This window comes from Pezoporus wallicus, unplaced genomic scaffold (assembly GCF_028554395.1).
Source record: "Pezoporus wallicus isolate ANWC-B61680 ecotype Strahan unplaced genomic scaffold, APGP_CSIRO_Pwel_v1 contig_7274, whole genome shotgun sequence".
Classification (NCBI taxonomy): domain Eukaryota; kingdom Metazoa; phylum Chordata; class Aves; order Psittaciformes; family Psittacidae; genus Pezoporus; species Pezoporus wallicus.
Genome location: NW_026637137.1, coordinates 2,156,355 through 2,181,621, shown reverse-complemented (window position 1 = coordinate 2,181,621; position 25,267 = coordinate 2,156,355). Strand labels below are relative to the sequence as shown.

The 25,267-nt window shown below is 37.8% G+C and overlaps 1 protein-coding gene across 2 annotated transcripts in view; it reads left to right on the top strand.

Moving 5' to 3' along the window:
- The window catches only part of DOCK4 (dedicator of cytokinesis 4), a 240,889-nt gene extending 217,889 nt beyond the window's left edge, over positions 1-23,000 (top strand). Inside the window, exons 33-48 of one of the 2 annotated variants that reach the window (XM_057403707.1) lie at positions 239-343; positions 2,167-2,308; positions 2,900-3,066; positions 4,329-4,415; positions 6,021-6,197; positions 8,899-8,982; positions 10,748-10,867; positions 11,204-11,325; positions 11,592-11,712; positions 12,226-12,307; positions 12,526-12,635; positions 13,730-13,897; positions 15,704-15,776; positions 18,257-18,370; positions 19,316-19,377; positions 22,264-23,000. In XM_057403707.1, the coding sequence (XP_057259690.1) occupies positions 239-343; positions 2,167-2,308; positions 2,900-3,066; positions 4,329-4,415; positions 6,021-6,197; positions 8,899-8,982; positions 10,748-10,867; positions 11,204-11,325; positions 11,592-11,712; positions 12,226-12,307; positions 12,526-12,635; positions 13,730-13,897; positions 15,704-15,776; positions 18,257-18,370; positions 19,316-19,377; positions 22,264-22,689 (2,160 nt within the window). In that variant the 3' untranslated portion in view covers positions 22,690-23,000. The remainder of the gene's footprint in view (positions 1-238; positions 344-2,166; positions 2,309-2,899; positions 3,067-4,328; positions 4,416-6,020; positions 6,198-8,898; positions 8,983-10,747; positions 10,868-11,203; positions 11,326-11,591; positions 11,713-12,225; positions 12,308-12,525; positions 12,636-13,729; positions 13,898-15,703; positions 15,777-18,256; positions 18,371-19,315; positions 19,378-22,263) is intronic. The other variant, XM_057403708.1, reaches the window with a different exon arrangement.
- Positions 23,001-25,267: the final 2,267 nt, after the last annotated feature.

Here is a 25,267-nt window from a genome sequence, read left to right as displayed (position 1 = left end):
ATAGGAACTCTATATTTAAAAGCAGGGTTTTTTAATTATTGAGAATGTTCAGGTTGCTAGTAAGTGTAATTATTTAATCTGATGCATACATAGACTTCTGGATGTCCTTCTTGCTGCTCAGAGATGCACTGGGGTACCCCAGAACAGTGTAATGAAAGCCCCTCCCTTTAGCAATAGCTTAAGTTAAAAATATGTTTTCAAAAAAGACTTAATTGCATTTCTTATCAATCTCACCCAGATGATGGAAGCATCTTTGTATGATAAAATAATGGATCAACAGCGTTTGGAGCCTGAATTTTTCAGAGTTGGATTCTATGGGAAAAAGTTCCCATTCTTCTTGAGAGTAAGTCAATTGAAAATGAACAGAACGGAGTAATTCTGGAATTCATGCTGTCATTCATAATCACTTTTTCTATGTAAGAATTTGATCATACCATATACAAGTTCTTATCCTGTGAGAAAGAGGGAATTCTTTGTGGCAATTAATAAAATAACCTCATGTTTTCAGAGTTAAGAAAAGGTCCTGTGTAATGGAATAACTAATGCTAGGCTTCCAGAATCCCACATAAGCTTAATTACCATGTTTATGTTGCAAACCATGCACCTATACTATCCCATTGACCAACATCTTTCCATGGTAGTTTGTTCCCTTTAACCTGTTCGGTTTCTGCTGGCAGCTATTCAGGAAGTGCTCTCAGAAGAGGTATCCCTTAGCAGTGGGACAGTCACTAATTTAGCATTTAAGTATTTACATTACAAAGTTCCATTTTGATTGAAATTACTTAGAAATTCAACATGCTGAGTTTCATTAATTATGAATGTACTAAAGCTGACAAGATACATTAAGTTATTCTTGAACATTAGTCTTGGATCCTGAAGTGCCCTTGAAGATGTTAGTTGTCTTTATACTGTTCCCCACTTCCACAGTCTGCAGTGGTTTAGCTGCACTGACTGTCACATTGGAAAGATAACAGAATCCAGCCTGTTCATGGAGCTGCTGCAACCATAATCCAAGCTCCTTTTCCTATGGTAATACAAATAAGTGATGGAGAAACCTCCTCTGTGTGGTGGAGGCCTAAAAAGTCTGATTTTTCTTTGACTTTGTGGTGGGGGAAATGACAAATTCCAAATGGTAGATATAGCATGAAAATCCTCTCTTCAAAAGTGGTACACAAAAGCAGTCTGATAGGCATGTAGTTTTTGATATTACCTAGTAGTTGTTTGAATAGAACATCTGTATAAACCAATTTAAAAATGTTAATTGGAAAGGATTTAATGCTTAGATTGCTAAACATCAGCTGAGGAAGTAAAACTACTGGAGGAAGTTGCATGATAGTGCAGTACTTTGACATCTGTAGGTCTTTCACTGCTTATGCATCTGCCCAGGAAGTATTTATGCCTTTTCCAAATTAAATGTACATAGCACAGAGTTATGCTCACAGCACCCACAAGGGATACCTCAAAACTTTGTATGTTTAAGTTTTTTCTGGCAAAGCATTTTCTAATCTGACTGTCTTTGCTAGAGAATGAAGAAAGAATAAAGCTTCAGAATAAAGCTTTCACATTTTAACTTGTAGTTGCACAGTAATGCTATTGCAGCTGATTTCTTTTAGCAATTCCCATGAAAAGTCCAGGCTGTCAGAATTCAGTGCTTTATGTCTCTGTTATTGACATAAGGACAACTCTTTCTATCTAAACCTGCTTCAAGAGGAATAAACGAGTAATGACTTTTTAAAATTTTCTAATATAGATTTAAAAATGAAATTCATTTACCACTGTTTTTAGAAAAATGGTTAAGATATTTCCTTATTTTGAACGTGTGTGCAAGCAGAAAAAGTGCTGTCCACAGCTCCAGTGTTGTATCTGTATTTTTGTTGCATAGTTGCAAGAAAATAATGGTGCAGCTTCATAGTGGGCATTTTTATTAAAGCTTTAAGTGTAACCATTCCAGACTTTGTAATAAAACATACCTTTTATGGTAGAATTTCCTTCTTCTAAGTAACCTCTTTTATTCTTGCCTTTTGTTTCTTCTACTTTCCTTCTTAAAATGATGTAAAAATTGCACAGGATGTCTATATTGAAGAGTGTGTGTTTGGATCTATCTAATGATACCCAATTATTTTCACGTAACTTGCTCTTGTGTTTTGTTTTTTTTCTTCTGCTCAGAATAAGGAATTTGTTTGCCGAGGACATGACTATGAAAGGCTGGAGGCCTTCCAGCAGCGAATGTTGAATGAGTTCCCACATGCCATTGCTATGCAACATGCTAATCAGCCAGATGAGACCATTTTTCAGGCAGAAGCACAGTGTATCCACATAATCACAAACCTATACGCTGCAGTTACATATTTCATGCTTTTAAAAAATGTAGGTACACGTATAGCCAATTCCAATCACAATGTACCTCCACTGAAATAAATGGTAACTGAGAATTCCCATGCAATTTGTCCCAGTCACTATTATGTTTGGAAGTTTTTTTGTATAATTTTTGGTTTTATTTAAAAATTTCTTTACATGTTATTAAAATTCTTACTTTAGCCAGAAATACTTGTAGAGCTATCACCACTGTGATAATGGTATATCAGCTCAAGTTAGAGTAATTCACATTCATATAGTACAACATGTCACCATTTCATGGCATATTGTGTGTAAGAATATATTTAATTAAACCCTTTACTCCATGTACTATTCTATAACTATTTCAAAAATAAATAGGAAGTTTCAACAAAACAGCAGAAAGATATCCCAAATCATCAAAAAATATCCTAGGTTGCTTTCCCAAGCCATTAATAGTCATGATACACACTTTTAAAAGGCTTTTTCTTCTGTCATGCTTCAGGAGTCAGTATGCTTTGCTAATTTGAATGACATGGGGATAGCCTTGACTCTTTATATACAGATTTGCAGATTTATGCTGTGACACCAATTCCAGAAAACCAGGAAGTCCTGCAGAGAGATGGTATTCCCAACAACATCAAGAGCTTTTACAAAGTAAATCACATCTGGAGATTCCGATACGACAGGCCATTTCACAAAGGGACCAAGGACAAGGAAAATGAATTCAAGGTAAGGTACCATGCGTTCCAGTACCAAGCTACTGGACCTTTGGATTTCTTTGTAACATCAACGATAGTTGTGTTATTCAACCCTGTGTGGTATAACAAATTCTCTAGAGGAGATAATAGCTCAGGTTTGACTATTTCACTTCTCATTTTTATTAAAATAATGTGAAAAACATATGGTAGATTAGAAGGTCTTGTTGTATATGGAAATAGGATAGAAAAATTACCCATTTGTTTTTCCATCAGTGGTATATAGAAGGCAGAACTGGAGACAGCAGAGTAGCCTCCAGAGAAATTTATAAGGCAAATGGGAAAACACTGTTAAGTAGATAATCTGGGGTATGAGAGGATTGCCGAAAGCTTTCTCTAAAACAAGGGAGAGGCAATTTTGATGAACTGCAACATAATGTTCTGTTCCTATTAAGACAAAAAAACTACCTATGAACTTGGAGATTATCCCAGAGAAGAACAGTAGTTCCTCCTGTAATATGTAAAGGACTTCTGTTCCTCCTAATAAAAATGTCACACTGAAAATTGATCTTACATTCTTCTGGTGTAATTTTATTTCTGACCCAACAGAAACACATTCTGGTGCAGAATATAGTCTAGTACTCAGACGCGGAGAGAGAATTATCCTGTAATAATTTTGTTACAAAGTTAGAGGAAAGAACTGTGAGGATAATAAATCAGCTAAATTAAGTCATTGTTGTCCTCTAATAAAAGCTGAGGGCTTAATTTTAATTGTACAGCTTATATTTTGTGTAAGCACTATCCTGTATGTTGATTTGTCATTTTACAAACCTCTTGCATAAAGTGTTTAACAGTAGTACATTCGAGTACCCCATCAGCTGTGCATTGAAGAATCTCTAGTAGGACTTCATAGAGGAGAGCTGGTCACTTTGTGATCTGTAAGTTGTTCTGCTCCTGAGCTCTTCCTCTTCTCATATGCTACCTCAGAGAGACAATATTAAAATGCTAATTTAGTTGTGAGTGACCTTTGGACATTAGAGGGCCACATATAACATAGAATAATACCATGTTTAAGAGCAAAGAATCAGCAGAAATTTCTGCTTAGTAGTAGAAAGTAAGGAGAAAAGCGAATGTCATAGGCTTCTGGGACAGACATTTCAGTAGAAAATTGGACGTTAATACTTTTTGTTTAATGTATACTATTATTTAAATGAAGGTATTCATAATGAAAAGTGGGAATGATTAAGCAAAACATAGAGGCAAATTATGGAAATAAACTGATTTTGTATATTGTAGAGTCTATGGGTGGAGAGAACCACACTGATCTTGGTGCAGAGTTTACCTGGAATATCTCGTTGGTTTGAAGTGGAAAAACGTGAAGTAGTGAGTATAAGATCGTTGGCAATACATATTATGGATTGGTTTACTTCCTTAATCATGCTATTTGATGAACTACTTTAAGATTTGTTACCCATATCTCATTTCTTTGAGCAAAATTTCTAGCTGGCTACAGCAAAATTATTTACGAAGTATTTTGAGTTGTCTGGTTTCTCTTATCTTGAAAACTATTATTAAGAAGTGCACTTACGATTCATTTAAACAGCTGAGGAAAAAAGCTGAGAACAGTAATGGGCAAAGGCAACTCCTAATGTCAAAAAACTTACTTTCTTAAAACTCAGCCTGATGTAACATCTAATACTTAGAATATCTATAGCTTAACATATCTTTCCATATTCTTAAAAAGTAAACATTTTCCAAGTTCCTGTACCATAATAAATGCCATGTTCCTGCCTAGAACTCTGTTGAAGTCTCCAGTTCTCAGCATGGGAAGGGAAGCACGCCTACGCAGAACCTGTAGGAACAGGGTCTTATGTAGCAATCTGTTAACCACACATTGTAATTCCTTCTTTCTTGTTATTATATTTCTTAGAAAATCCCCAAATACATTTCAAATGTATTTGAAGGAGTGCTTCTCCTATAACAATCTCTAAATAATTGGTCATTGGTTGAGTAGAGGAGTATAACGGCTGTAACTATTTTCCTTCCTGTCAAAGCCAGTCTTAAAATAGTCCCATTAAATATAGGGATGCAATTGTACCACTGTTTTTCTCTACAACTATTGTGTTTTTCTTTTAAAATAGGAACTAAATGCGATTTGTTCACCATCCTGGTAATCTCCTGTAGAAAATCAGAAATGAAATTTAATTATAATAAGAAAAAGCATGTAACATGGGGAATTTTGTTAGTTGACTTCTACTAAGCCCTTCCTAGGTTAATATGACCCTCAATATAAAGATCCTCATCTTACTATCTTGTTACCATTATAGTCATAATTTCTGAAAGTTAGCCATGATAATTTTTCTTGGGCATGTACTAAATCATTAATTAGATTTGTGCTTGCATAATTTGGTAAATTATAGCAACTGCAGGCCTGTACTCTGCTGGTTGCAGTTGAATGCTTCCCGTGAGAAAAGCACACTGCACTCAAGGGCTGCCTTTGACTATAATTTGATTGTCATGTTAGATCAAAGCTTACATTCAAACTCCTCATCCATAATGTCTTGTTGACTTCACCTTGGGTGGGGAAACTAGCTCACCCATCCTTGAGTTCTGCTCTGTGCCCTTAACCATGGTGAAGCTCTCCCTGACCTCAAGTCTGATTTAGGTGAAGTTACTAAGGACAGTTTAGCCCTGAATTCCAAGAGTTCCACCACAGGCTGAAGTGTTTTGCTGAGTAATCTCTCAAGGTCAGATAATAAATCTGCAGGAGAGGGACAGTTTTTTATTTTGATCCTTGATTACATTGTAAAATTAATTCTTTTTATGCCCAGAGAGTATAGCCTAGCTGAGAAGAAATTTTTCTGCCCTGATACTCTAGAACAGAGAATAAGATTATTTCCTTTCAAGAAATCAAAAATTACCTTTAATATATTTCACCTTTCAACTGAAGATTAAGTGTGTTTGCCATGTTCCTCACTCCCCTTTCAGGTGGAAATGAGTCCCCTTGAGAATGCTATTGAAGTCCTAGAAAATAAGAACCAGCAGCTGAGAACATTGATTAGTCAATGTCAAACTCGACAGATGCAAAATATTAACCCTCTCACAATGTGTCTAAATGGGGTCATTGATGCAGCAGTTAATGGTGGAGTTGCTAGATACCAAGAGGTAAGCAATTTATTTTCTGTTTATTAAAAAAATCTATCATAAGACAGTTTCTAACTTTTTTTTTCCTCCGTACAGATATAGCTCCTCTGTATGAGTTCAGGACAGAAACTATTTTATCAATAATAATTTTAGTTATTATTGTTCTCTAAGTTTTTAAGGAAAGCTATTTTCAGAAAAATCTAGTAATATTACATATAATTAAGAAATGTCTAGCACTGTTTTTTTTCCCAGAAGTTATTCCTCATCATTATAATCTTGGACCCATCTTAGGAGAACCTTAAATGTTTGGGATGCTGTATTTCTGCAAAGTTCTGTGCAGTTTTGAAACCTCAGTTAAAAGAAAGAAAAGATTTTGCAGCCCAGGTTGATCTTCGTCTTTCCCCTAGTCTTATAAAATACTTGAGTCTGCTGGTTGTTCGTTTTCCATTGAAAATGAAAAGTTCAATAATATTCTGAACACTTCTCTCAAAGACTGCAAGATTTGGTGTTCACTCAACAGTGTCAAATTGGATAAAGCTGCATCTAGATTAAACTAAATTAAACAAGAAATTGAGTCCACTATGGCATTAAAATCTGTCATCAAAACTGCAGTTTTATGAAAATTGTGAGACTAAAGCAGAGCAGTACCATATTTGATGTTTACCAGCTGCCTTTAAACAACAACACAACTGTTTAGCATAGTAAAGCACCATAAAGGGAGTCCCTTGAGAAATACAGTTGTGTCAGAACTGTCTGGTTTGAATTAGCAGTGCCAGAGCTAGCTCAGTGTCTTTGCCTAGCTTTCTGTTCTTCATGAGCATATCAAAGGTTCTTGTTTGCTGCTTTGTTAGCATTGTTCTTAGCTGCAATTCTTGATCTCCTAAACAGTCTTCATGTTTCAATTCCCTCCTGTTCCCTCCCTCTTGCTATATATCTAAAATAGGGCTTTTCAACAATTGTGTTGTAAAAATATAATTGTGAGATTTTTTGGGGGTATTTTTTTCTGTTTCACCCCCATTCTCTTTACATGTCCTTTTTTTCAGTGTTTATGTATCTTCCTGCTGTTTTGCTATGTCTTATCTTCTACCTTCTTTTCCTCTCCTCTGTAAATGTTTTTCTCTGCCTGTTTCACTTGCTTTTGCCTTCTGCCCTATATAAAGCTCAAAACTCAGTCAGTCTTGAGGCAAGCATGACCATGTCTTTACAGATATCTTCCTTTCCTTCAGGCAACTTCCAAACTTTTACAAGTGTTAATACCCAGCAGATAATGTCCTTTGGCCTGCTGCTGCCTTCTTGATTCTTCCTGATGGGATAAAAAGTGGCTATCTCTAATTTTTCAGCACTTTGGCTAATATCGCAGGTGCTAAAGCTACACTTTTCACTGGTTTCAATACAGGAACAGATTCCAGAAAATCTACAAAAGTAATAGCTATTATGCAGCACCTTCATTCATGTGTGCTAAGTGACTGTAGACTGAAACACTGATTTTAATTTTTCTGTATGATGCTAGGAAAGCATGAAGAGTGTGTTTTGTGCCCTCTAACGCCTCTCAAACTGTGCTTTGTACTCTCACATTTCTTTTAGCTCCTTTACATGTGCTAGAAGAGTAGAAGCACTTTTATAATGAATTATTGGAAACCACTCATCCCAAGAATGTTCTTGGATTTAGTCAAATTCTGATTTATTTTTTTTTCTTTCTAAAGAGCTGGTTATTTTGTTTGAAGTTAGATTATTACATCTTTGACTCATATTACAGTTCTGTATAAGTCTTAGCCCAAAACCACTGGAACACCACCTGCCTGATACTGAAAGAATATTAAGCTTGTAGCTGAGGGGAAAAAAACCCATCAGCTGGCACAAGTTTGGGATTTGGGATTTTAGCAAGTATCAGAGGGCTCCTTTTAACAACTTAAACATGAATTCTTATAATCTATTCATCTGTACTGAAAGAGCCATGTGAGATAAATCTTCATTACAGGACCAGGATTCATTTTCTAGGTAGGCCTCAGCACTTCCTTGTTATGGGTTGTCACCGCATGAAATTTTGGAACTGAATCAGAAAAGGGGTACACTTATTTCTAGCTTCACTGCTCCCATATTTGCAAATAATTTTGTGTACCAAGATTTTAGCAGCTAAAGTTGGATGGAGAGCCTTGTAAAAAGCATATGAGGGAAATGTAAAGACAGGTGAAAAAAGAAAAACACAGCACAGAGCAGCCTCTATTATCCTCTTAACTCTATGGATAGGGAACCATGAGTGTGTATAGGTGTGCCTACAGACACTTCTTGTGACAAATGCATTTTTGAGAAGGTCTAGAAATCTCTCAAATGAGCAGCTGTGCATTTTCTCTACAGAGCAGTGTCGAGAACTGTTGTAAACTCAATATAATCCCCTTGGAGGGTAGGACGTTTGCCATGTAAAGAAAGATGGGGAACGCTATGTTCAGGCAATTGCTGGTGGGTAAAATGACTTTGGGGTACCTAGCTGGTATAATTTGAGCACTGGAGGTGGGTTGGAAAGTCATGTAAGCTCACGAACACACTTGGATGTTGATCATATGCTCTGAAGTGAAATGTGTGGCTTTTTGACATCAATGACAAGAACTGTGAGTTCTTGAAAACTTTTTTTTTTCCTGAAGATATAACCTAGAAACTTGTTTAAAAACCCTAAGTGCTGTGGTTTTACTCATATTAAGTTACTTTGTGGTTTTATTCTGCTTAGGCGTTCTTTGTCAAAGAATACATCTTGAACCATCCGGAGGATGGAGAGAAGATCACACGCTTGAGAGAACTAATGCTTGAGCAGGTAAAGTGGGGCAAAGACTGAGTAAGTGGCCTACTCAGCTGTTCTAGCTGAAAGTGTCCCAAAATAAAATACAACGTTTCAGAGGTTAATGATTGGCCAGAGGTCTCCAGTATCTTCTGAATTAGATTCCAAGCAGACAGTAACTTCCTATACAAGCAGGTTTCTGGGTCGTGTTAATATTTTTTTTCCCTAGTTCCTTTCATCGTCTTAATCACTTCGTTCTAAATTAAAGGTTGAATGAGGGGCAAATTTTTGTCTTGTGATGTTCATATGCACAACATATCTTATCACTACTACAGAATAAACATTATGTCACTGAAACATTTGATGGCTTCAGCAAATATTTGTATGATGTATTTTACCAATACTACAGAACAGATATTTTTACTTCAAGGTTTAGCATAAGAGCAAACTAACATGGAAAATGTTATTACACCAAGTGATTAAACAGGTGAGTGTTCCGTGTATTACATGGTTTTGGATTATTTCTTCATATATTTATAAGAAAATGACCTACCAGCCTCAAATATGAGGTGTGTCCATTTGGAAATGCACAAAAAAATTGCTTTGATCAAGTGCTCTTAGTATTTCAGCTTTCATTTTGGCGTTTTTTAACTGACATTTACCTGTCTTTGTTCTATGCAACATGTTGAAATTTCAAACTTTATTGCTAGCTTGGAATAAAGAGGTCAGAGGATTGGAATTTGGCAAAATGGAGATTGCCTTTTTTGTTAGCGTTGTGCTAATGTTTGGTCAGATCAACTGAAGCGCAGATCCTCAGACAGTATAAATCAGAATAGGTTCACTGAGCTCGCTTTAATTTCATTTAGATAATATATAGTAATTTATGTTGCAGTTTTGGTTTTTCAAACTGCAGTTAATCTCAGTATCCCTTACAATTTAAAACTGGAGTGAATAACTTGCTATGATAAAACGTGATAGCAGTTAAACCCTGTCTGGCACATACAGATGGTTTAACAGAAAACGCGGAGCATTCAGAAGGGCTGTGTGCGCAGACGGATGGATGTGCTGCAGGCCTGACCTTGGGTCAGTGATGTTGTACAGCCCTGTGCCAGCTCACAGCCTGCCTGAAAACGTCAGCCAGTAGCTCTCATCCAAAGATATTACAGCATAGTGTAGCTATTTTGTTTTTCAATTTGAGTAACTGATGTGTCATGTAACCAAATGACTATTTTAAATGCCTGTGACCAAATTCAAGCTGGGTTGGTTTTAGCAATGTTATTCTGAAACCTCTTATGCTTGCGTCAAGAATATACGTAAAGCCACCACTTTCAGAGGTGTCTGGGGAGTTGGAATAGGATAGGGAACCATGGACATCATTGAAAATATATTAGGAGGTCTCTGGTGGGTGTGGCCATTGCTATTGTTTCCTACTTTTTATAACTGTTCTTGTAGAAAATGGCTTTTATTTAGAATTTAGACCTGCTCCTTTGTAAAACTGCCATTTAGCCAGCATTTCACTGAGTTATTGATAATGGGTTTTATATCAGAGTTCAATTTGCAGAGGCCAGATCTTTGGGAAAGTTTGAATAGTAAAATGGGAAGAGGCATAAATCCTCTTGTGTATTGATTGGTTGGTCTTAGGCCTTGTTTGTTTACAGGTCTGCCAGGGATTTAGATAGATGCTTTTAATACAACATGCATTTTGTTGGTTTTTTTTGATCAGTATCTTAATTGATGAGCAAAGCTTAAACAAAATGTATCTAAAATATTCTTCCTCTCTTTCCTTCTGTCTTTTCTGCAGGCCCAGATTCTAGAATTTGGCTTGGCAGTGCACGAGAAGGTGGTGCCACAGGACATGAGGCCGTTGCACAAAAAGCTGGTGGATCAGTTTTTTGTGATGAAGTCAAGTTTGGGAATACAGGTAGATGAGCAGGTGCATTGATAAACCAGGAGACAGTTTTGCCGCAGTAAGGGGTGTTTATTTTTCCTGAGCAACAAATAGTGACATCTTTTGGTTGTTTGCCCACATTACATCTAGCATTCTTATAGTACCATAAAGGAGAGAGAAAGATAACAAACTTTCCCTACAGTTCCAAGAACAAGTCACATTCTACTAATGGGAATATATCATCAGCAAAAAGTTAAAATATTTTTCTTAGTAATGATGAAGCTGATCCAAATGCAGCTATGACTAGTCAAATGACTATACATATCTTAATGGTATTATGTTCATGGTAATCTTTTTACAAATTGCCAGGAATTTTCTGCCTGTGTACAAGCTAGCCCAGTTCACTTCCCAAATGGAAGTCCTCGCGTATGCCGAAATTCCATACCTGTTTCTATGAGCCCTGATGGTGCCAGGGTAATACCACGACGCAGGTAAGTTAAAATCCTAGAAACGGATAGATTTTGTTACTCACGGAAGATGACCCGTAAAAGGCTTCTATTGTGTGCATGCTTCCTTGCATGGTCTGCATGAAGTATCTTCAGTCATGAATAGCTGATATATATACTCTCTCCTTCCCCCTCCCCCCCCAATAAATCCAAATTAAACTGTAGAGATTAAAAATATCTGCTGTTTTCACATTAAAAATATGATTGACAACTACTGTTAACCATTTTGTATTTCATTACTCTTATAATAGTCCCTTGAGTTACCCAGCTGTCAATAGGTATTCGTCCTCATCACTCTCATCCCAAGCTTCTGCTGAAGTCAGCAATATCACTGGGCAGTCGGAAAGCTCTGATGAAGTATTTAACATGCAGGTACACGTTTTTGTTAAACTTCAAACTGAACAGAATCTTTCTTGCGAGGTTATTTACTAAATTAATGCTTGTTATTTTGTTCAGAAATCTCAAAGTTAATGCTGATACTTCTTTATAAAAAAGTCTTTTGATGGGCTGTTAACATCCTTAATTTACAAAGAACATTTTTTATATGTTTCTTCTTCTTTACCTTGGATTTTTTCATGAAAGTAAAAAGCAGCAATGCACTATTATGCAAAGTCATCTGACCTTACATAGACTTTTCTGTCTAGTTGACACAGTTGTGATGTAAATATTTTAATATATTAGTTACACTTCCATTTATTTGATATTTTACTACATCTTTGTAAGTTACATTAATGCTCTTTATACTGGTTTGCTATTTTGAAATACTGAGAAACTAGTCTAACAAATTACAAGTTTTTTGTTCTAGTGAAAAGTATATTACAATTTTCTGTTTTCCAAACCAGTAAATGTAATGTGATATAACAGCAGCATCTCTTGTATACGTAGCCTAGTCCGTCTACCTCAAGTCTGAGTTCTGCTCATTCTGCTTCTCCTAATGTGACCAGTTCGGCTCCATCCAGTGCCAGAGGTCAGTGCTTATCTCCTGTGGTAAACCATGTTAAATGATTCTTGATACGTTACACAGCTGAATATCTGCATGCTGTCACTGGTCAGATGTCAAAATTTAGCCAGTTGTTTGAGGAATATGAATTCCTGGAGACAGAGTATTTCTTTGTCATTAACATAGACTTGAAACGTTTGAGTTTCACTGAACGAATTTAATCACTTGACATATTTTTATTCTAGCCTCTCCTCTTTTGTCTGACAAACATAAGCATTCCCGAGAAAATTCTTGCCTGTCTCCCAGAGAAAGGCCCTGCAGTGCCATCTACCCTGTTCCTTTGGAAACGTCACAGGTAGGAAGCTTGTGGGGAGTCCTCGCAGATTCAGTGCCTGCTCACTGCTGTTAATTTTCAAGCTGGTTTTCTTTTGTTGTTGTTGTTTTTTTTATAAGAAAATACTCTAAAATATTTTACACGAAGGAGATGTGATCAAGTACCATGTATTCTATTCACATTTCTGCTTGCTATGACTAGGTTTAGATCTGGTTGTTTATAGTTGCTCACTGCAGTGAGAGAGATGCAAAGAGTTGGCGATGACACAGCCTGCTTGTGTGAAATTGCAGTGTTTGTTCAGTCTAGGGAAGAAGAAGGAAAAACTTATCACAGCAGTTGTCCCTGTTGACCTCCCCTTTATTTCTTCTGAAATAGCTAATCTTAGCCACTCAGAGATAATAACCCACCAATGTGGCAATTCCCATTTTTCAGTGTAGTTTCAGAAAAGATAGACTTTTTGTTACTCCAGAGAGAAGAATGAGTTGAGTTCTTACATTAAAATTACTGTTACATAGGTCTGTATGAAATTCATATCTTTTGACTTACCTGAAATGCAAAATGAGCGTGGTGAGCTGGCCAACTTTGAATTTTTTTTCATCTTTTCTTCTTAATGGACCTACTTTCCTAAAGTGCTTTCCTTTAACACAGCCATCACACAATGCACCTCTTGCTGAAGCTGAGAAAGACAAGAACATAAGTACAGTGTGAAAGGCCCTGCTCTCAACACTGGCATTTCCACCTTAAGTTTTACCTCTGATTAAAAAAACAAAACAAAAAAACAAAACAAAAACAGCTTGGCAGTCCAGCATCTTTTCGTTTAGAAATAATTTGTTGGTTTCTCATTAGTTGTATTCTTGTCCCTTGCTTCTTCGGTTATTGACTTAGCTCTTGATTTAATTTTTTCCTCTTTTCATTGAAGTCCTCATGCTGTTACCTGAGGGCTTAAGAAGTAATACCAAAGCTTAGCCAGACTTAAGGGCATTTCTTGGGAACTACTTGCTGATGTATCTGCTGGGCACTTTCTCAGCTTCCAACATACAGGAAAGAGCAGATGTTCTTTAAAGTGGTTTTACAGTTCGGTGCAAAGAAAAAAATTATCCCATTTTTGCTCTCAGACTGCAAACTCTTGCTTTGCCAAATGGAATGCGACTTCTGTCCCACACTGTACCCGTGACTCGATAAGGGAGGCTGAGGAGCTCGTAGGCCCAGTCTCTGCTCTCTCTGAGACTCGCCCAGCAGGAAAATCTCCCAATCTGTCTCTACCCTCAGTGTCCCAAGACAGGGTAAGTAGAAAAACTGACTTGCTTGTGCAGTGAAGTATGTCTCAAAGGTCTGACAGTTTCTTTCTGCCCTCGTAACCATAAATGAGGATGTATCTTTCTGGGGAAGGTGCAATTTCTTTCTCTGATGCTCTGTCTCTATCCTGAGCAGTAAAAATGGGCTGATGAGAAACAAGATTCTGATTCTCTGCCTTCTGATTAAGAAGGGAAAAGAAATCCTCAGGACGATAGCAAGGAGATACCTGCAACTCTCATTAGAATCTAAATGCCAAAACTATTCCTTATCGTTTCTATTTTTATCCTAATGCCAGGTAATTTCAACAGTCCTTGCTGGAGCTTCACACTAAGTTAATGAGGAAGGGACCACCCATTTATGAACATACTTGTTATAGCTTAATGAATGCAATATTCACAATAGTTTTTCAACCGGGAAAGATGAGATACAGAGGCAACTTCCTGCATTTCAAGTCCAAGTCAAGTCTTTTCAGGCCATAGCTACTTCATTTAAGGAAGTTTGATGGACTTATGAAAACAAGGCCACAGCAGTACTGCATCTGCTTCCCTCATTGAAATTGATGCTCAAGCTTATCTGTGTTCAACTGTTTTCAGTTAACATCCATTTGTGCTTGCTTTTTGATCTCTGGCTGAGTGACTGTAGAGTGTCTCTCTTACTCCTCCCATACTCTGAAGAGGAATGCCTGCTATCATTGACTTGTCAACAAGCGTCCTCAGTTTTTTGCACTTTCTAATGGAGCTTTTTGGGTTTCACATTTTTGGGGCTTTTTTTTGTGCATCATTAAACATCCTGTGATTGCTCTTGTTCTTCCATATGGGTTTACATTTAATTATTTTAGTATGTCTTCATTTCTCTGTATTTCATTCAGCCTTGTCTCTTTATCTCCTTCAGTTTCAGTTGCTTTTTCAGGCTTTGCTCTTTACCTTCGTTACAGAAAATGGACTTCAACACTTGCCCACCAGATCCTAGTGCACTGCAGACTCACTAGGCAGTGAATATTCAATCCAGACCAGGCAGGAACATATGATGACATTTTCTGTCACGTTAGAGTATACGTGTAGTTGCGCCACCTCAGTTTAATGGTAACTTCAGGAAAACAGCTGTTACCTGTTCCAGTATGACTTTAGCACAGGATAGATAGACAAACTTAGTGTAGCTCAGTCTAATAAAGCATTTCCTCTATGTGATGTTTAAAGTCAAGTTAAATTGGCCAAATGTTTGTTCATCACTTTGTAACAGAGCTGCAAGATGTTAGATCAATGGCGATTACTTTGTGGCTGGGTCTGCCGTCTTGTTGGAACCACAGTGTAGTACCTCGCTGACTCAGCATGGTCTTCTAACATTGCAAGATTTAGGAATAGGATTTGATTTGCATCTCATGGCTTCTCTGACCTTGCTTTAAGGAAAAAAGATTGGGTTGGAGGAAGTAAAGTTCTGATTCTGCAATGAAGTTAAACAAGTGCATGGATAGATTTGCAATAATAATCTGCCAAGATACCACTTGAGGAACGAGCCTTATTTAGTTTTTTAGGGAGCTGGAAACTATCAGAAATTAGTACATAATAATTCTCTCTCTGATTCCAGTGTGTTCAGAAAACTAGTCTACTCCCTATTTTATGCTCATATTTTTATTAAACTATTTACATACTTAGGTGATGTTTACCACCACCTCCTGACCTGTGTTAGGTCAGTAATTATCTTGTGGGGATAATAGCACTAAGATATTTGTTTTCATAAAGGCTACTGAAATACAACAGCAGCTATGCATAAACCACGCTGTTCTCAATTTACAGAGAATACTATTTAATCATATTGGAGATGGTGCTTTGCCACGAAGTGATTCCAATCTGCCTGGCCCTGACAAAGGTGAGTGGAAATGCTGTACCATACCAATCTTGGAAGCAATGAAAATGTAATTAATCTGCCATATTACTGTGGAATGCTAATTTTTTTGAATGCATACTGTTATCTTCAAGTTTTAAAACATTCTAATTTAACTGAAATTATGCTAACGCTTTGAAGTTTCAAAACACTTTGCCAGAAAGGAGGGAATATAGTGTTTGTTTGAACTGAGTGTTGCACTCACAGGGGCCCAGAAGTTTGCAGGAAGGGGTGATGGAGCAGCAAGTTGCAGCAGGCTGCATGAGAACCGTTCTTTCTGCTTCTCAAGAGAGACGTGGGGTGATGAACTCTGGAGATTAACTTCTGGAGACTGGGGCAGAGAGAAGCCAACGAGATGGGTATAGTCCCAGAGTTTGGCATCTGCTTGTCCTCTTTACCAAATACAAATCACTGTGCTTTTGGTTACACTTTGGAAAAGAAATTATCAATTTGTGGTTTGTTGGGGTTTGGGTTTCTTATTAATTAGAGTAAATGAGAAACCTATGAATTTCCATAGACAAAATACTGCCTTTCATAATTCTGCACATGGGGAAATTCAATATTGTTGGCACAGTTATTGTGCCATGATTTCACTGTGCATTCCACATGCATAATATGCTCTATCATTTCATTATGTGCTGCCCTTTGTGGTGCCCTGAATGAAGGATACAGTGAACAGATGTATTGAAAAGAGATATGTTAAGAATCCACTGTAAAAACTGACCAGGAATCAGATTTTCATCAATAGGAGCTGATTTTTATAAGTATTTTTGTGTCCCAGTTTTTATGAAAGCTGAAGTGTGGAATTCTTCACAGGGCTGAAAAAACATGAAATAATTCAACATGGAAATGGCAAAACTTTTCCACTGGCCTATGCAGCCAAGTAAATTACAGAATTATTAAAATCAAATATTCTCTTCTGGAGACTTTAGCAGTCCAAAGAACTGACTACTTGGATGACTTATAAGAAAAATTTGACTTGTCAAGAGACCCAGGCACTTGAAGTACCTGCATCTGGTGCCAAGTCATTTTTAGTATGAGGGCAAAACCATACTGCTAGGTGACAGCCTACTATAAAAAAGCAAACAATGTATTGCATGTTTTGGCAATAAAACAGCAAAATGATCCTCCAGAAAGCGGATCATTCTGTGCACTGTTCTTAGGATCAACTAATGTGCAATTATACTGTAACAATGTTGTTACAGATACGAAATATCTGTAACAAATATTTCTGCTGTACTTTTTGCATTAATTTGGTATATACTCGTATAATGGGAATGCAGCCCTTCTGAGAGCCCTTGATGTTCCTGTAATAGCAATAATTGGTACCGTCAGTATAGCAACAAAACTTTGCCTTTTTGCTTTATCTTTATAAATGAGCACAGCGTTCTTGCATGTGGTTTTCTACTCAGAACTATGAAATAAGCAAACAAGAAGGAAACTGTCATGGCAAGACAAGAGGTTTGAGATTTTGAAGGTGGGAGAGGTTTGGTGATTTTTTTTTCTGGAGAAAAGGGAGATTTGAAGCAGTGTTCTCCCACTGTTTTACAGGACATATAAGAAAAATTGTGGGATTTAAGTTAGCTTTTGTTCTGTCCATGTTAAATGCTCTCTTTCTATCTGAGTTCTTTCCAGTATTGGTGGCTCCTTGATAACGTAAGATAATCCAGTTACGGAAGCTGTTTCAGACCTTATAGGATCATACAGTTAAAGTATTTGTGTTACGTTTACCAGTTCCATGACAACAGCCAATTTTACATGTGTCACGGTGGTAGTCAATTTACATGATCAAGTAGAGATCCTTGACCATGGACACAAACAGTGTATATAGATTTACTCAGTCCACAATAATGTCCTTTTTTTTTTTTTTTCCACCGGACACTTTCATTTCTTCCAATTTTTACTCGCTTCATTTTGTGCCCTTCTTTAAATTATGAATTTGTAGCCTATGCAGGCAACAAAAGACTGTTTGCATGGAAAGCTTTCTGAGGGAGGTCGATTGGAATTTGGCAATTTCCTTTCTCTAGTCCCTTCTGTATATGAAATGAGTTAATGGAAACAGTTTATGTATAGTCTGCTCCCCTCTGTCTAGAAACCTCTAAGAAACCTTTAAGTAGGAGTCTGGTGCAAAGATAAGCTGATTATATTAACAGGCTTCAAGCTTATCTCCCTTTGTGGCTGGTTTTGCAGTGCACCAGAGTGCTCTCTCAGCTGCTATTCTTGCTGATGGTCCGAACTGCTATACAATCATAAACTGACCTGAGGGCCAGATGCATACATCAGGCAACCAGAAGATTGACAGGCATTATTTAAGAGCTTTTTGAATGCTGATGTGATCATAAAAGCTTTTCAGGCATGCTTGTTGTTTAATGTTTTCACTCTGTGTAGTTTTACCTTCCTGGATAAAGGCCAGTCAGAGATATGGATGTGTTGATGCATACGCTAGCTTTTTCATTCTCTTCCAGCTGTGAACAGCACACCCAGCAGCTGGAGCCTGGACAGTGGGAAGGAAGCCAGAAACACATCAGAAAGTGGAAAGCTTATATCTCCTCCTGTACCACCAAGACCTGCACAGACTGGTGAGTTAATGGACATTTCAGGCTAAGCTCCAGTAAAAAAATTATTTACTTGGGGGCTTAGATTCTTTCCACTCTGATTAATATTTAACTTCTTGGACAGGTTAATTTATTATTTGATTACTTACATAGAAGGCTGTAGTACTGCCTCTACAGGTATTTTCATCTCATTAATGTTCTCTGTAATATTCTGTTTCTAATAATCTGCCCCTTCACTAAATGACTGAGTAGCTTCAGACAGCTCATGCTACTACTAGGGAGGATGATCAAATTTAATCTTTTGGTCTTAAGATAATTGGAGGTTAGCAGTCAGAAATGATCATTAATCACAAAGAATCTTACTGGACAGAAAAAGCACTCATGGAAGTACATGAGTTCTGTTACAATAACCAATTTGCCTTTCAAAAGATTAATTTTCATTTAAAGGAAAGGCTGCTTAAGTGATACTATAAATTTAATCATTCTCAAGACAGTGAAAATGCTTTTTTGAGTTTTAGACTTATGCCTCAAAGGATGTCCAGTCATGTTTACAGTATATTTACAGCTAAATATTTTATAAAGGTACGTTATGTATTGTCTTTTTGCTTATTTGACATGCAAATACTTAATATATTTCTTAAGAGAAGAACAAAAACAGGAGGCGAAGAGTTGTTAAACTGACTTACTTTGAATTCTCTTATCGTTTGATAGGATATAAACCAATTTAGTGACACAAAATTTGCCAGAAAAGATGGATGCAGAAATCTCTTATACTTAATTAGTTGTACCGTGACATAATCCTGACAACAAAGACACAAAATCTCTAAAACCATTTGCAGCCATCAGGCAAATACCTGGAGGGAACCAGATCTAATGTTTGTGTATCAAATGATTTCCTACCCACTTAAAAAGATTTCTTAGTGAAAATTGTAATTCCAAAAGTGCACTGAAATCTTTCTGACTTTGCAGCATCACCAGCAAGACACATAGCCTCCGTTTCCCCTTCTCCTGCTGGCAGATCACCAATGAAGGTACCGTCTTACTGCAGTGAATTGCCTTTGTGGGACAGGTTTTATGTGTTGGAGTACATAATATAATCCCAAATAATGTATATTAAATATGTGCATTTTTGTTTTATTATTATATGCCTATACAAAAAACATTTACATGAGTAAGCAGGCATACATATCTCCTGAAGAGGAGGAAAGTGACACCCCAAAATGTCTCTTTTTCCCCTCAAGGTCCCTATTCACAAGTCCTCAGTCATTCTCCTGTTTGCCATCCCGTGAGTCTGTAACATTTCCGCTTGTGACTGCACAGTGGTTGAGGTTCAACACAGAGCAATTACACTGGCCATCAGTGCCCCATAGTCCTGCTATCATAGTATAGCTGCTGAAGAGAGCACTAATCCAAGGGTTCACATTAACTGCTTGCTAGGAAGCTCTTCAGAACATTAGGGGCTTTGGGGCCTCCAGCATAAGAACATGGACCTGTTGGAGCAAGGCTAGAGAAGGGCCACAAAGATGATTGGAGGGATGGAGCACCTCTCCCAGAGGTGCTCTGGGAGGCTCTTAGAGAGTTGGCCTTATTCAGCCTGAAGAAGAGAAGGCTCCAGGGAGACCTTACAGCAGCCTTCCAGTGCCTAAAGGGGAGCTACAAGAAATCTGGGGAGGGGTTTTTTCAATGCCATGTAATGATGGGACAAGACGTAATGGCTTTAAACTGAAAGAAGACAGATTAGATATAAGGAAGAATTTTTTTACTGTGAGGGTGGTGAGACACCTCAACAGGTTACCCGAGAAGCTGTGGCTGCCCCACCCCTAGTAGTGTTCAATGTCAGGTTGGATGGGGCTTTGAGCAACCTGGTCTAGTGGAAGGTGTCCCTGCCCATGGCAGGGGAGTTGGAACTGAATGAGCTTTGAGGTCTTTTCCAACCCACACCATTCTATGATTACATCTTGTGCAAAAGGTGAGTAACTTTTTCTTTTTTCCTGGATGGACTCAGTACTGATGATTCTTAGGGATGTTTGAAGATTGTCCTAACATTTTCTTCTGAAGGCCCACACAGAATTGAGGCATTTTGCAGTCAGTCTGGATTGCCACCTGGGAGAGGAATACTGGCCCACAATACTTCTGAGAGATCCTGGATCTCACTTTGAGCATCCATGAATTTCCAGGCTGTTTGGTGTCTAGACTGTTACTACCGGTACAAGCAGTCTGAAGTGCTGTCAGGAACCATGTGCTTACCCCAGCTCCTAGATTGAACGAGGCAGGGTTTGCACATATTTGCTCTTGTTCTGAATGACAAAAGCAAAGGTCCTAAATCTTATCCATGGTTACTTAATCCAAGTGTCAAGAGTTCTTGGAACTTGAACCAATTACATCCTTTATTTGAAAACTTTGACCCCGTTCATGTGTGGTGTAGGAGCGCAGCTGCAGCCCCCTCATATGCAGAGGAATGAAACCTGAAACAAGTAGTTAAACAGACTCGCAAGGTCTGAAATGTCTTCAACATGTATTGAGCTTCAAATAAAACTTGCTTTGCTTTTCCCTAGCCATATGCAGGGCTCAGTTTTTAGCCTTTGTTCCAACTGTTATGTGCTGCCAGAAAAGGCCATCTTAGTACAAAACCCACTGATGTAAATGAAGATTTTTTTTCCATTGCTTTCAGTACATGGTGGATCCAGTCCTAGACGGATAACTAAAGTTATCTCAACAGCATAAAGTCAGTTCAGCCAGCTCTATACACCCCTTCTCACTCCTTCTCCTCTCCTCCCCACCTTTTGTTGCATGGCTCACACTTTCACCTGAAGCTGAGTGGCTGAGTGCCAACTAGTCTAACAAGAATTGAGTGAGAAATTTGTCTTTAATGTGATTTCTCCATCCCTTCTATATCCTGTGTTTGAGGCTGTTAACTCTAGATTGTTGCGGATGGCCCCAGTCAAAATTGGATAAGTTGCAAAAACTTTATAGTTGCCAAGTATGGTCTAAGCTTTTACAGTTTTCAGTTGAAGCTCCTTCACTAGAATGGAACTGCTCAATGATTTTGGGTAGGGCTTTACTACCCCTGCCTTTTACTCTTTGTCAGTACTGTTGTTGTCACTCGGGTCCTCTGCTCTCTGTCCCCCACCGTTCCCCCAGACCTGTGAGGCTGTTGGTGCAGCCATTTGCAACCGTTGCCCTGCATTGGACCCCATTTTGTGCAAGTGTCATGGTGTGCTCAAGCAACACCTGGGAGATGGGGGAAAGGAAGGGTGGAACAGCTGTAGTTCAAAATGCCATCTGCAGCAGCAGCAGTGCTTCATCTTCTGACTTCCTGCTGCTGCACCTGGATGGGCTGGTGCCCAGCTTGGCATCTGCACTGCACTTCACATCTAACACTGGTATAATGATACACTCGTAAATGATGTCACGATGTAAATGTACTTTTCATTGCATGATGGTGCACTAAAACTGGGGGGAAAAGCTTTGAAAATGTATTTGGAACTTAATAGACTGAAGTAGGCACAGTGGCTGAGATGCATGTCCTGTGCTTTGGCATTAGGGGGCAGGACACCACTAGGTATGCCAGGCGCGGGGTTCAGCATTTCACTGCAAGCTAGGAAAATCGAGTGTTCATTTTAAAGGCTTCCAGATTTTTCCGAGGTATTTTGATAGTAAGATAACATTTAAGCACAGCTTTTTAGTCTCACTTAAATGAATTACTGGTGTGAGCACTGATTAAGGGGTACCTGGGCACCTGGAAATGAGCTTTTTATTGCTTTCTCACTGGATCTTAATCACAGGGACGCAAAATGTATGTTTATCAAGCCCCAGAATCCATGTGCTGTGTCTCTGTACGTTTCTGATCTGAGCACAGAAACGCTCTCCCTTGTTTACTCCAGGTAAAATATTCTTCTGCCCTTTCTTTCGAGCAGGGGTCTGTGCAGTCGTTCACACCATCTCCAGTGGAGTATCATTCCTCGGGGCTCATATCCAACTCCCCAGTGCTGTCGGGGAGTTACAGCAGCGGCATCTCTTCGCTGAGCCGATGTAGCACATCAGAGACATCAGGCTTTGAAAGCCAAGGCAGCGAACCAGCAGTGACTGTCTCAAGCTACAGCGTCCCTGAAGAGCCTGTGAGAAAAGAAAGTAAAACCCCGCCACCTTACAGCGTGTATGAGCGGACTCTGAAGCGCCCTGTTCCTCTACCTCACAGCCTCTCCATTCCACCCGCCACAGACCCCCCGGCACTGCCACCCAAGCCGCAGCTGGTCCGGACAAACAACCTGGAAAACAGCAGCAGGAGGACTGAGCAGGTTCCCCGGCCCAGGCCTCTGCCCCGAAAAGTCTCTCAGCTATGAGAAGCCACTTTTGTATTTACTTGCAACCAACCCTTTCCCATTTAAGAAATAATATTTTTTAAAGATGGTAAAATGCATTTAGTTAGGCACTTTAATATTTCGCCCACCTTTTGTTTGAGTAATTTTGAAATGCTTATTAATATTGTGTTGCACATTTGAAATGAAATTACTAATTTAGGTTGCCAGCTATTATAAGAAGCATGAAGGAGAGGATTTTTTTCTTTTTTAATTTGGTGGTGAATACTGATAAGTGCTTTTATTTGTACTTTATTTTTATTTAAAGAATTAAATCTAAAACTCTACAACTCTCATCTGAGTTAGCCAAATGCTTCTTACAAAATGCAGAATATACTGACTGAACCTATACTACTAGAGATAAATGCACACTTTCTAACAAAGTAGTCTGTAGATTAGGATGTTTCTGCAAGTAGACTGAAAGTTGTTTCTCTTACCCAGTGAACAGGTTGGTCATTTCAAATGTCTATAGAAATATGGAGATATAATGCAAGTTATACTGCAGAGAACTGTTGTAAGAATGTGGTTTGGAATTTCTGAAACACGCACTTGGCTTATGTTCTTTTTAAGATGGAAAAATACCTGCATTTCATTCAGTGTACAGCACCATTCTGGTGAATCCTAATGAGGTTTGGTGCCATTAGTGTATTATTGTACCTGACGTATCCTTTTCTTTTTGAGGTGCAATTTACTTTTATTCTTCCAGTCAATGTTTTGATGTTGTTTTGTTTTGTTTTTTTTTTAAACTAGCAGTTTGCTAGTGGAGGCTCTCTGCTTTTTTTTGAAAGTTCACCCTAAAATGCAGTCTGTGTATGGAACAGGTACAAATGAATTGTTCATTTGACTTGCATACAAGAATCATTACTGACTAGTAACAAAGCAATACTTTAAGCAAACAGATTTTCAGAAATAGAAATATTGATCAATAAATTTCAAAAGCTAATTGCAAAAGTCATTAATAATTCTGTAAAAGCCTAGGAAGGATTCTGAACAGCTCTTTGGATGTGTGTGTATGGATGGAGCCAGGGTTTGGATTTACTTTTTAGCTTGAGTTCATCACCATCTTTATTGTAGGAGAATGGTGTTTGGCCTTAGGTTGTATTTTAGCGACTGGCTTCTGAAGAGCTCTGGAAAGTTAATGCCAAGCCGTAGGAATGTGGAAGGGAAAAAAAAAAAAAGCATCTTCTGTATGTATTTTTTGTATTCTCTTTCTTTACTGACTGTTTAAATGTGCTTGGGATCAGATGTGTGAACTGCATTTTAATCATGCTGTTAAAACTATTCTCCCTCTTTTGTTGGGAAGCTCATGTTGATTTTAGCTGTGTTTGATTTGTTGATAGTTTAACTGGAAGAAAGTGACCACTTTTTATATTCTCTCAATTAAACCTTCAGCAGTTACAAGCTGCTGATGGTAGTTATAGAGGTTTTCTATAATAAATGTTCAAGTATTTTTGTACATAATTGGTAAATTTTAATAAGGAGTGTACCATTATGTGAAAAAGAAGCAAACAGTTGTGTATGCAGTAAGATTGTTATAATTATGCCAAATACTTTATGTATGGAAAAAGAATATTTGTAAATATGTGCTTTTAACAATAATTCTGCCATATTGACTTTACAATTTTGAATGTCAGAAAAAATTAATATATGTTAAAATATTTATGTTTTAGTGAAAGTATTCATAACTTGGAAAGGAACATACACATTTTAGCTTTGTATCTTTCTGATTTCAAAATCTGAAATTCTTTGAACTAGCTCTTGCTTTCTACTATAACATTTTTGTGTCTGTAACCACATCATAAAAGGTGTAGAAAGCTCTGTATTTATGCTGATGTAAAGAAGTAATGCCTGAGATTTAAATAAGGTGTCACAAGTAAGATAACAAAGCTGCTTTGATTTTTTTTTTTTTTTTCACCCATGTAGTTTAATAGGTTTTGTTGACTAGTGCTTGAGCACAGTATGAATCAGTGTTATTTGCTCCTGAAGCCATCTTCTTTTCTTTCAGGCAGTGAGCAGAGTTGATGACTTTATCATTTGCGTGCATTACTGAAGTCAGCTTTGCAGCAAAATGTTTCACAAAGTGAAAAAAATGGTTGCTGCATAATGTTAATATGGAATAAAAGGACTTGGTTAGTCTTTACAGGACAACTTGTTTTATACAGAATGAGAGATTACAATTCAGTTTGTCACAGAATTAAAGTTCTGACTCCTTGTCTTGCTAAATCCAGTTTTCTTTCTGTTAAAAATCTCCAGGTGGATCTAGTTTTCTCCCTGTTTGGATCCATAATTGCTTTGTGAGACAATGTGGGAAGTATTGACCTGCTCTTCTGAACAAGTGAAGAATGTAAAATTTATTAGGAGAGTTCACTGTAAATTAACCTGCATGAGCGCTCTGTTTTTATAACCATGACATCAGGAATACTCTGAATGGTAGCAGGTGGTGTAAAATTGACAGAGTACTCTAAAAACCAAGCTGACACATTTTCTGCTTAGCCAGTTTTGACAAATTGATTCTGTAGATCAGCTTTTCAACCTGATTACCTATAAAAAAATGTAGTATGAA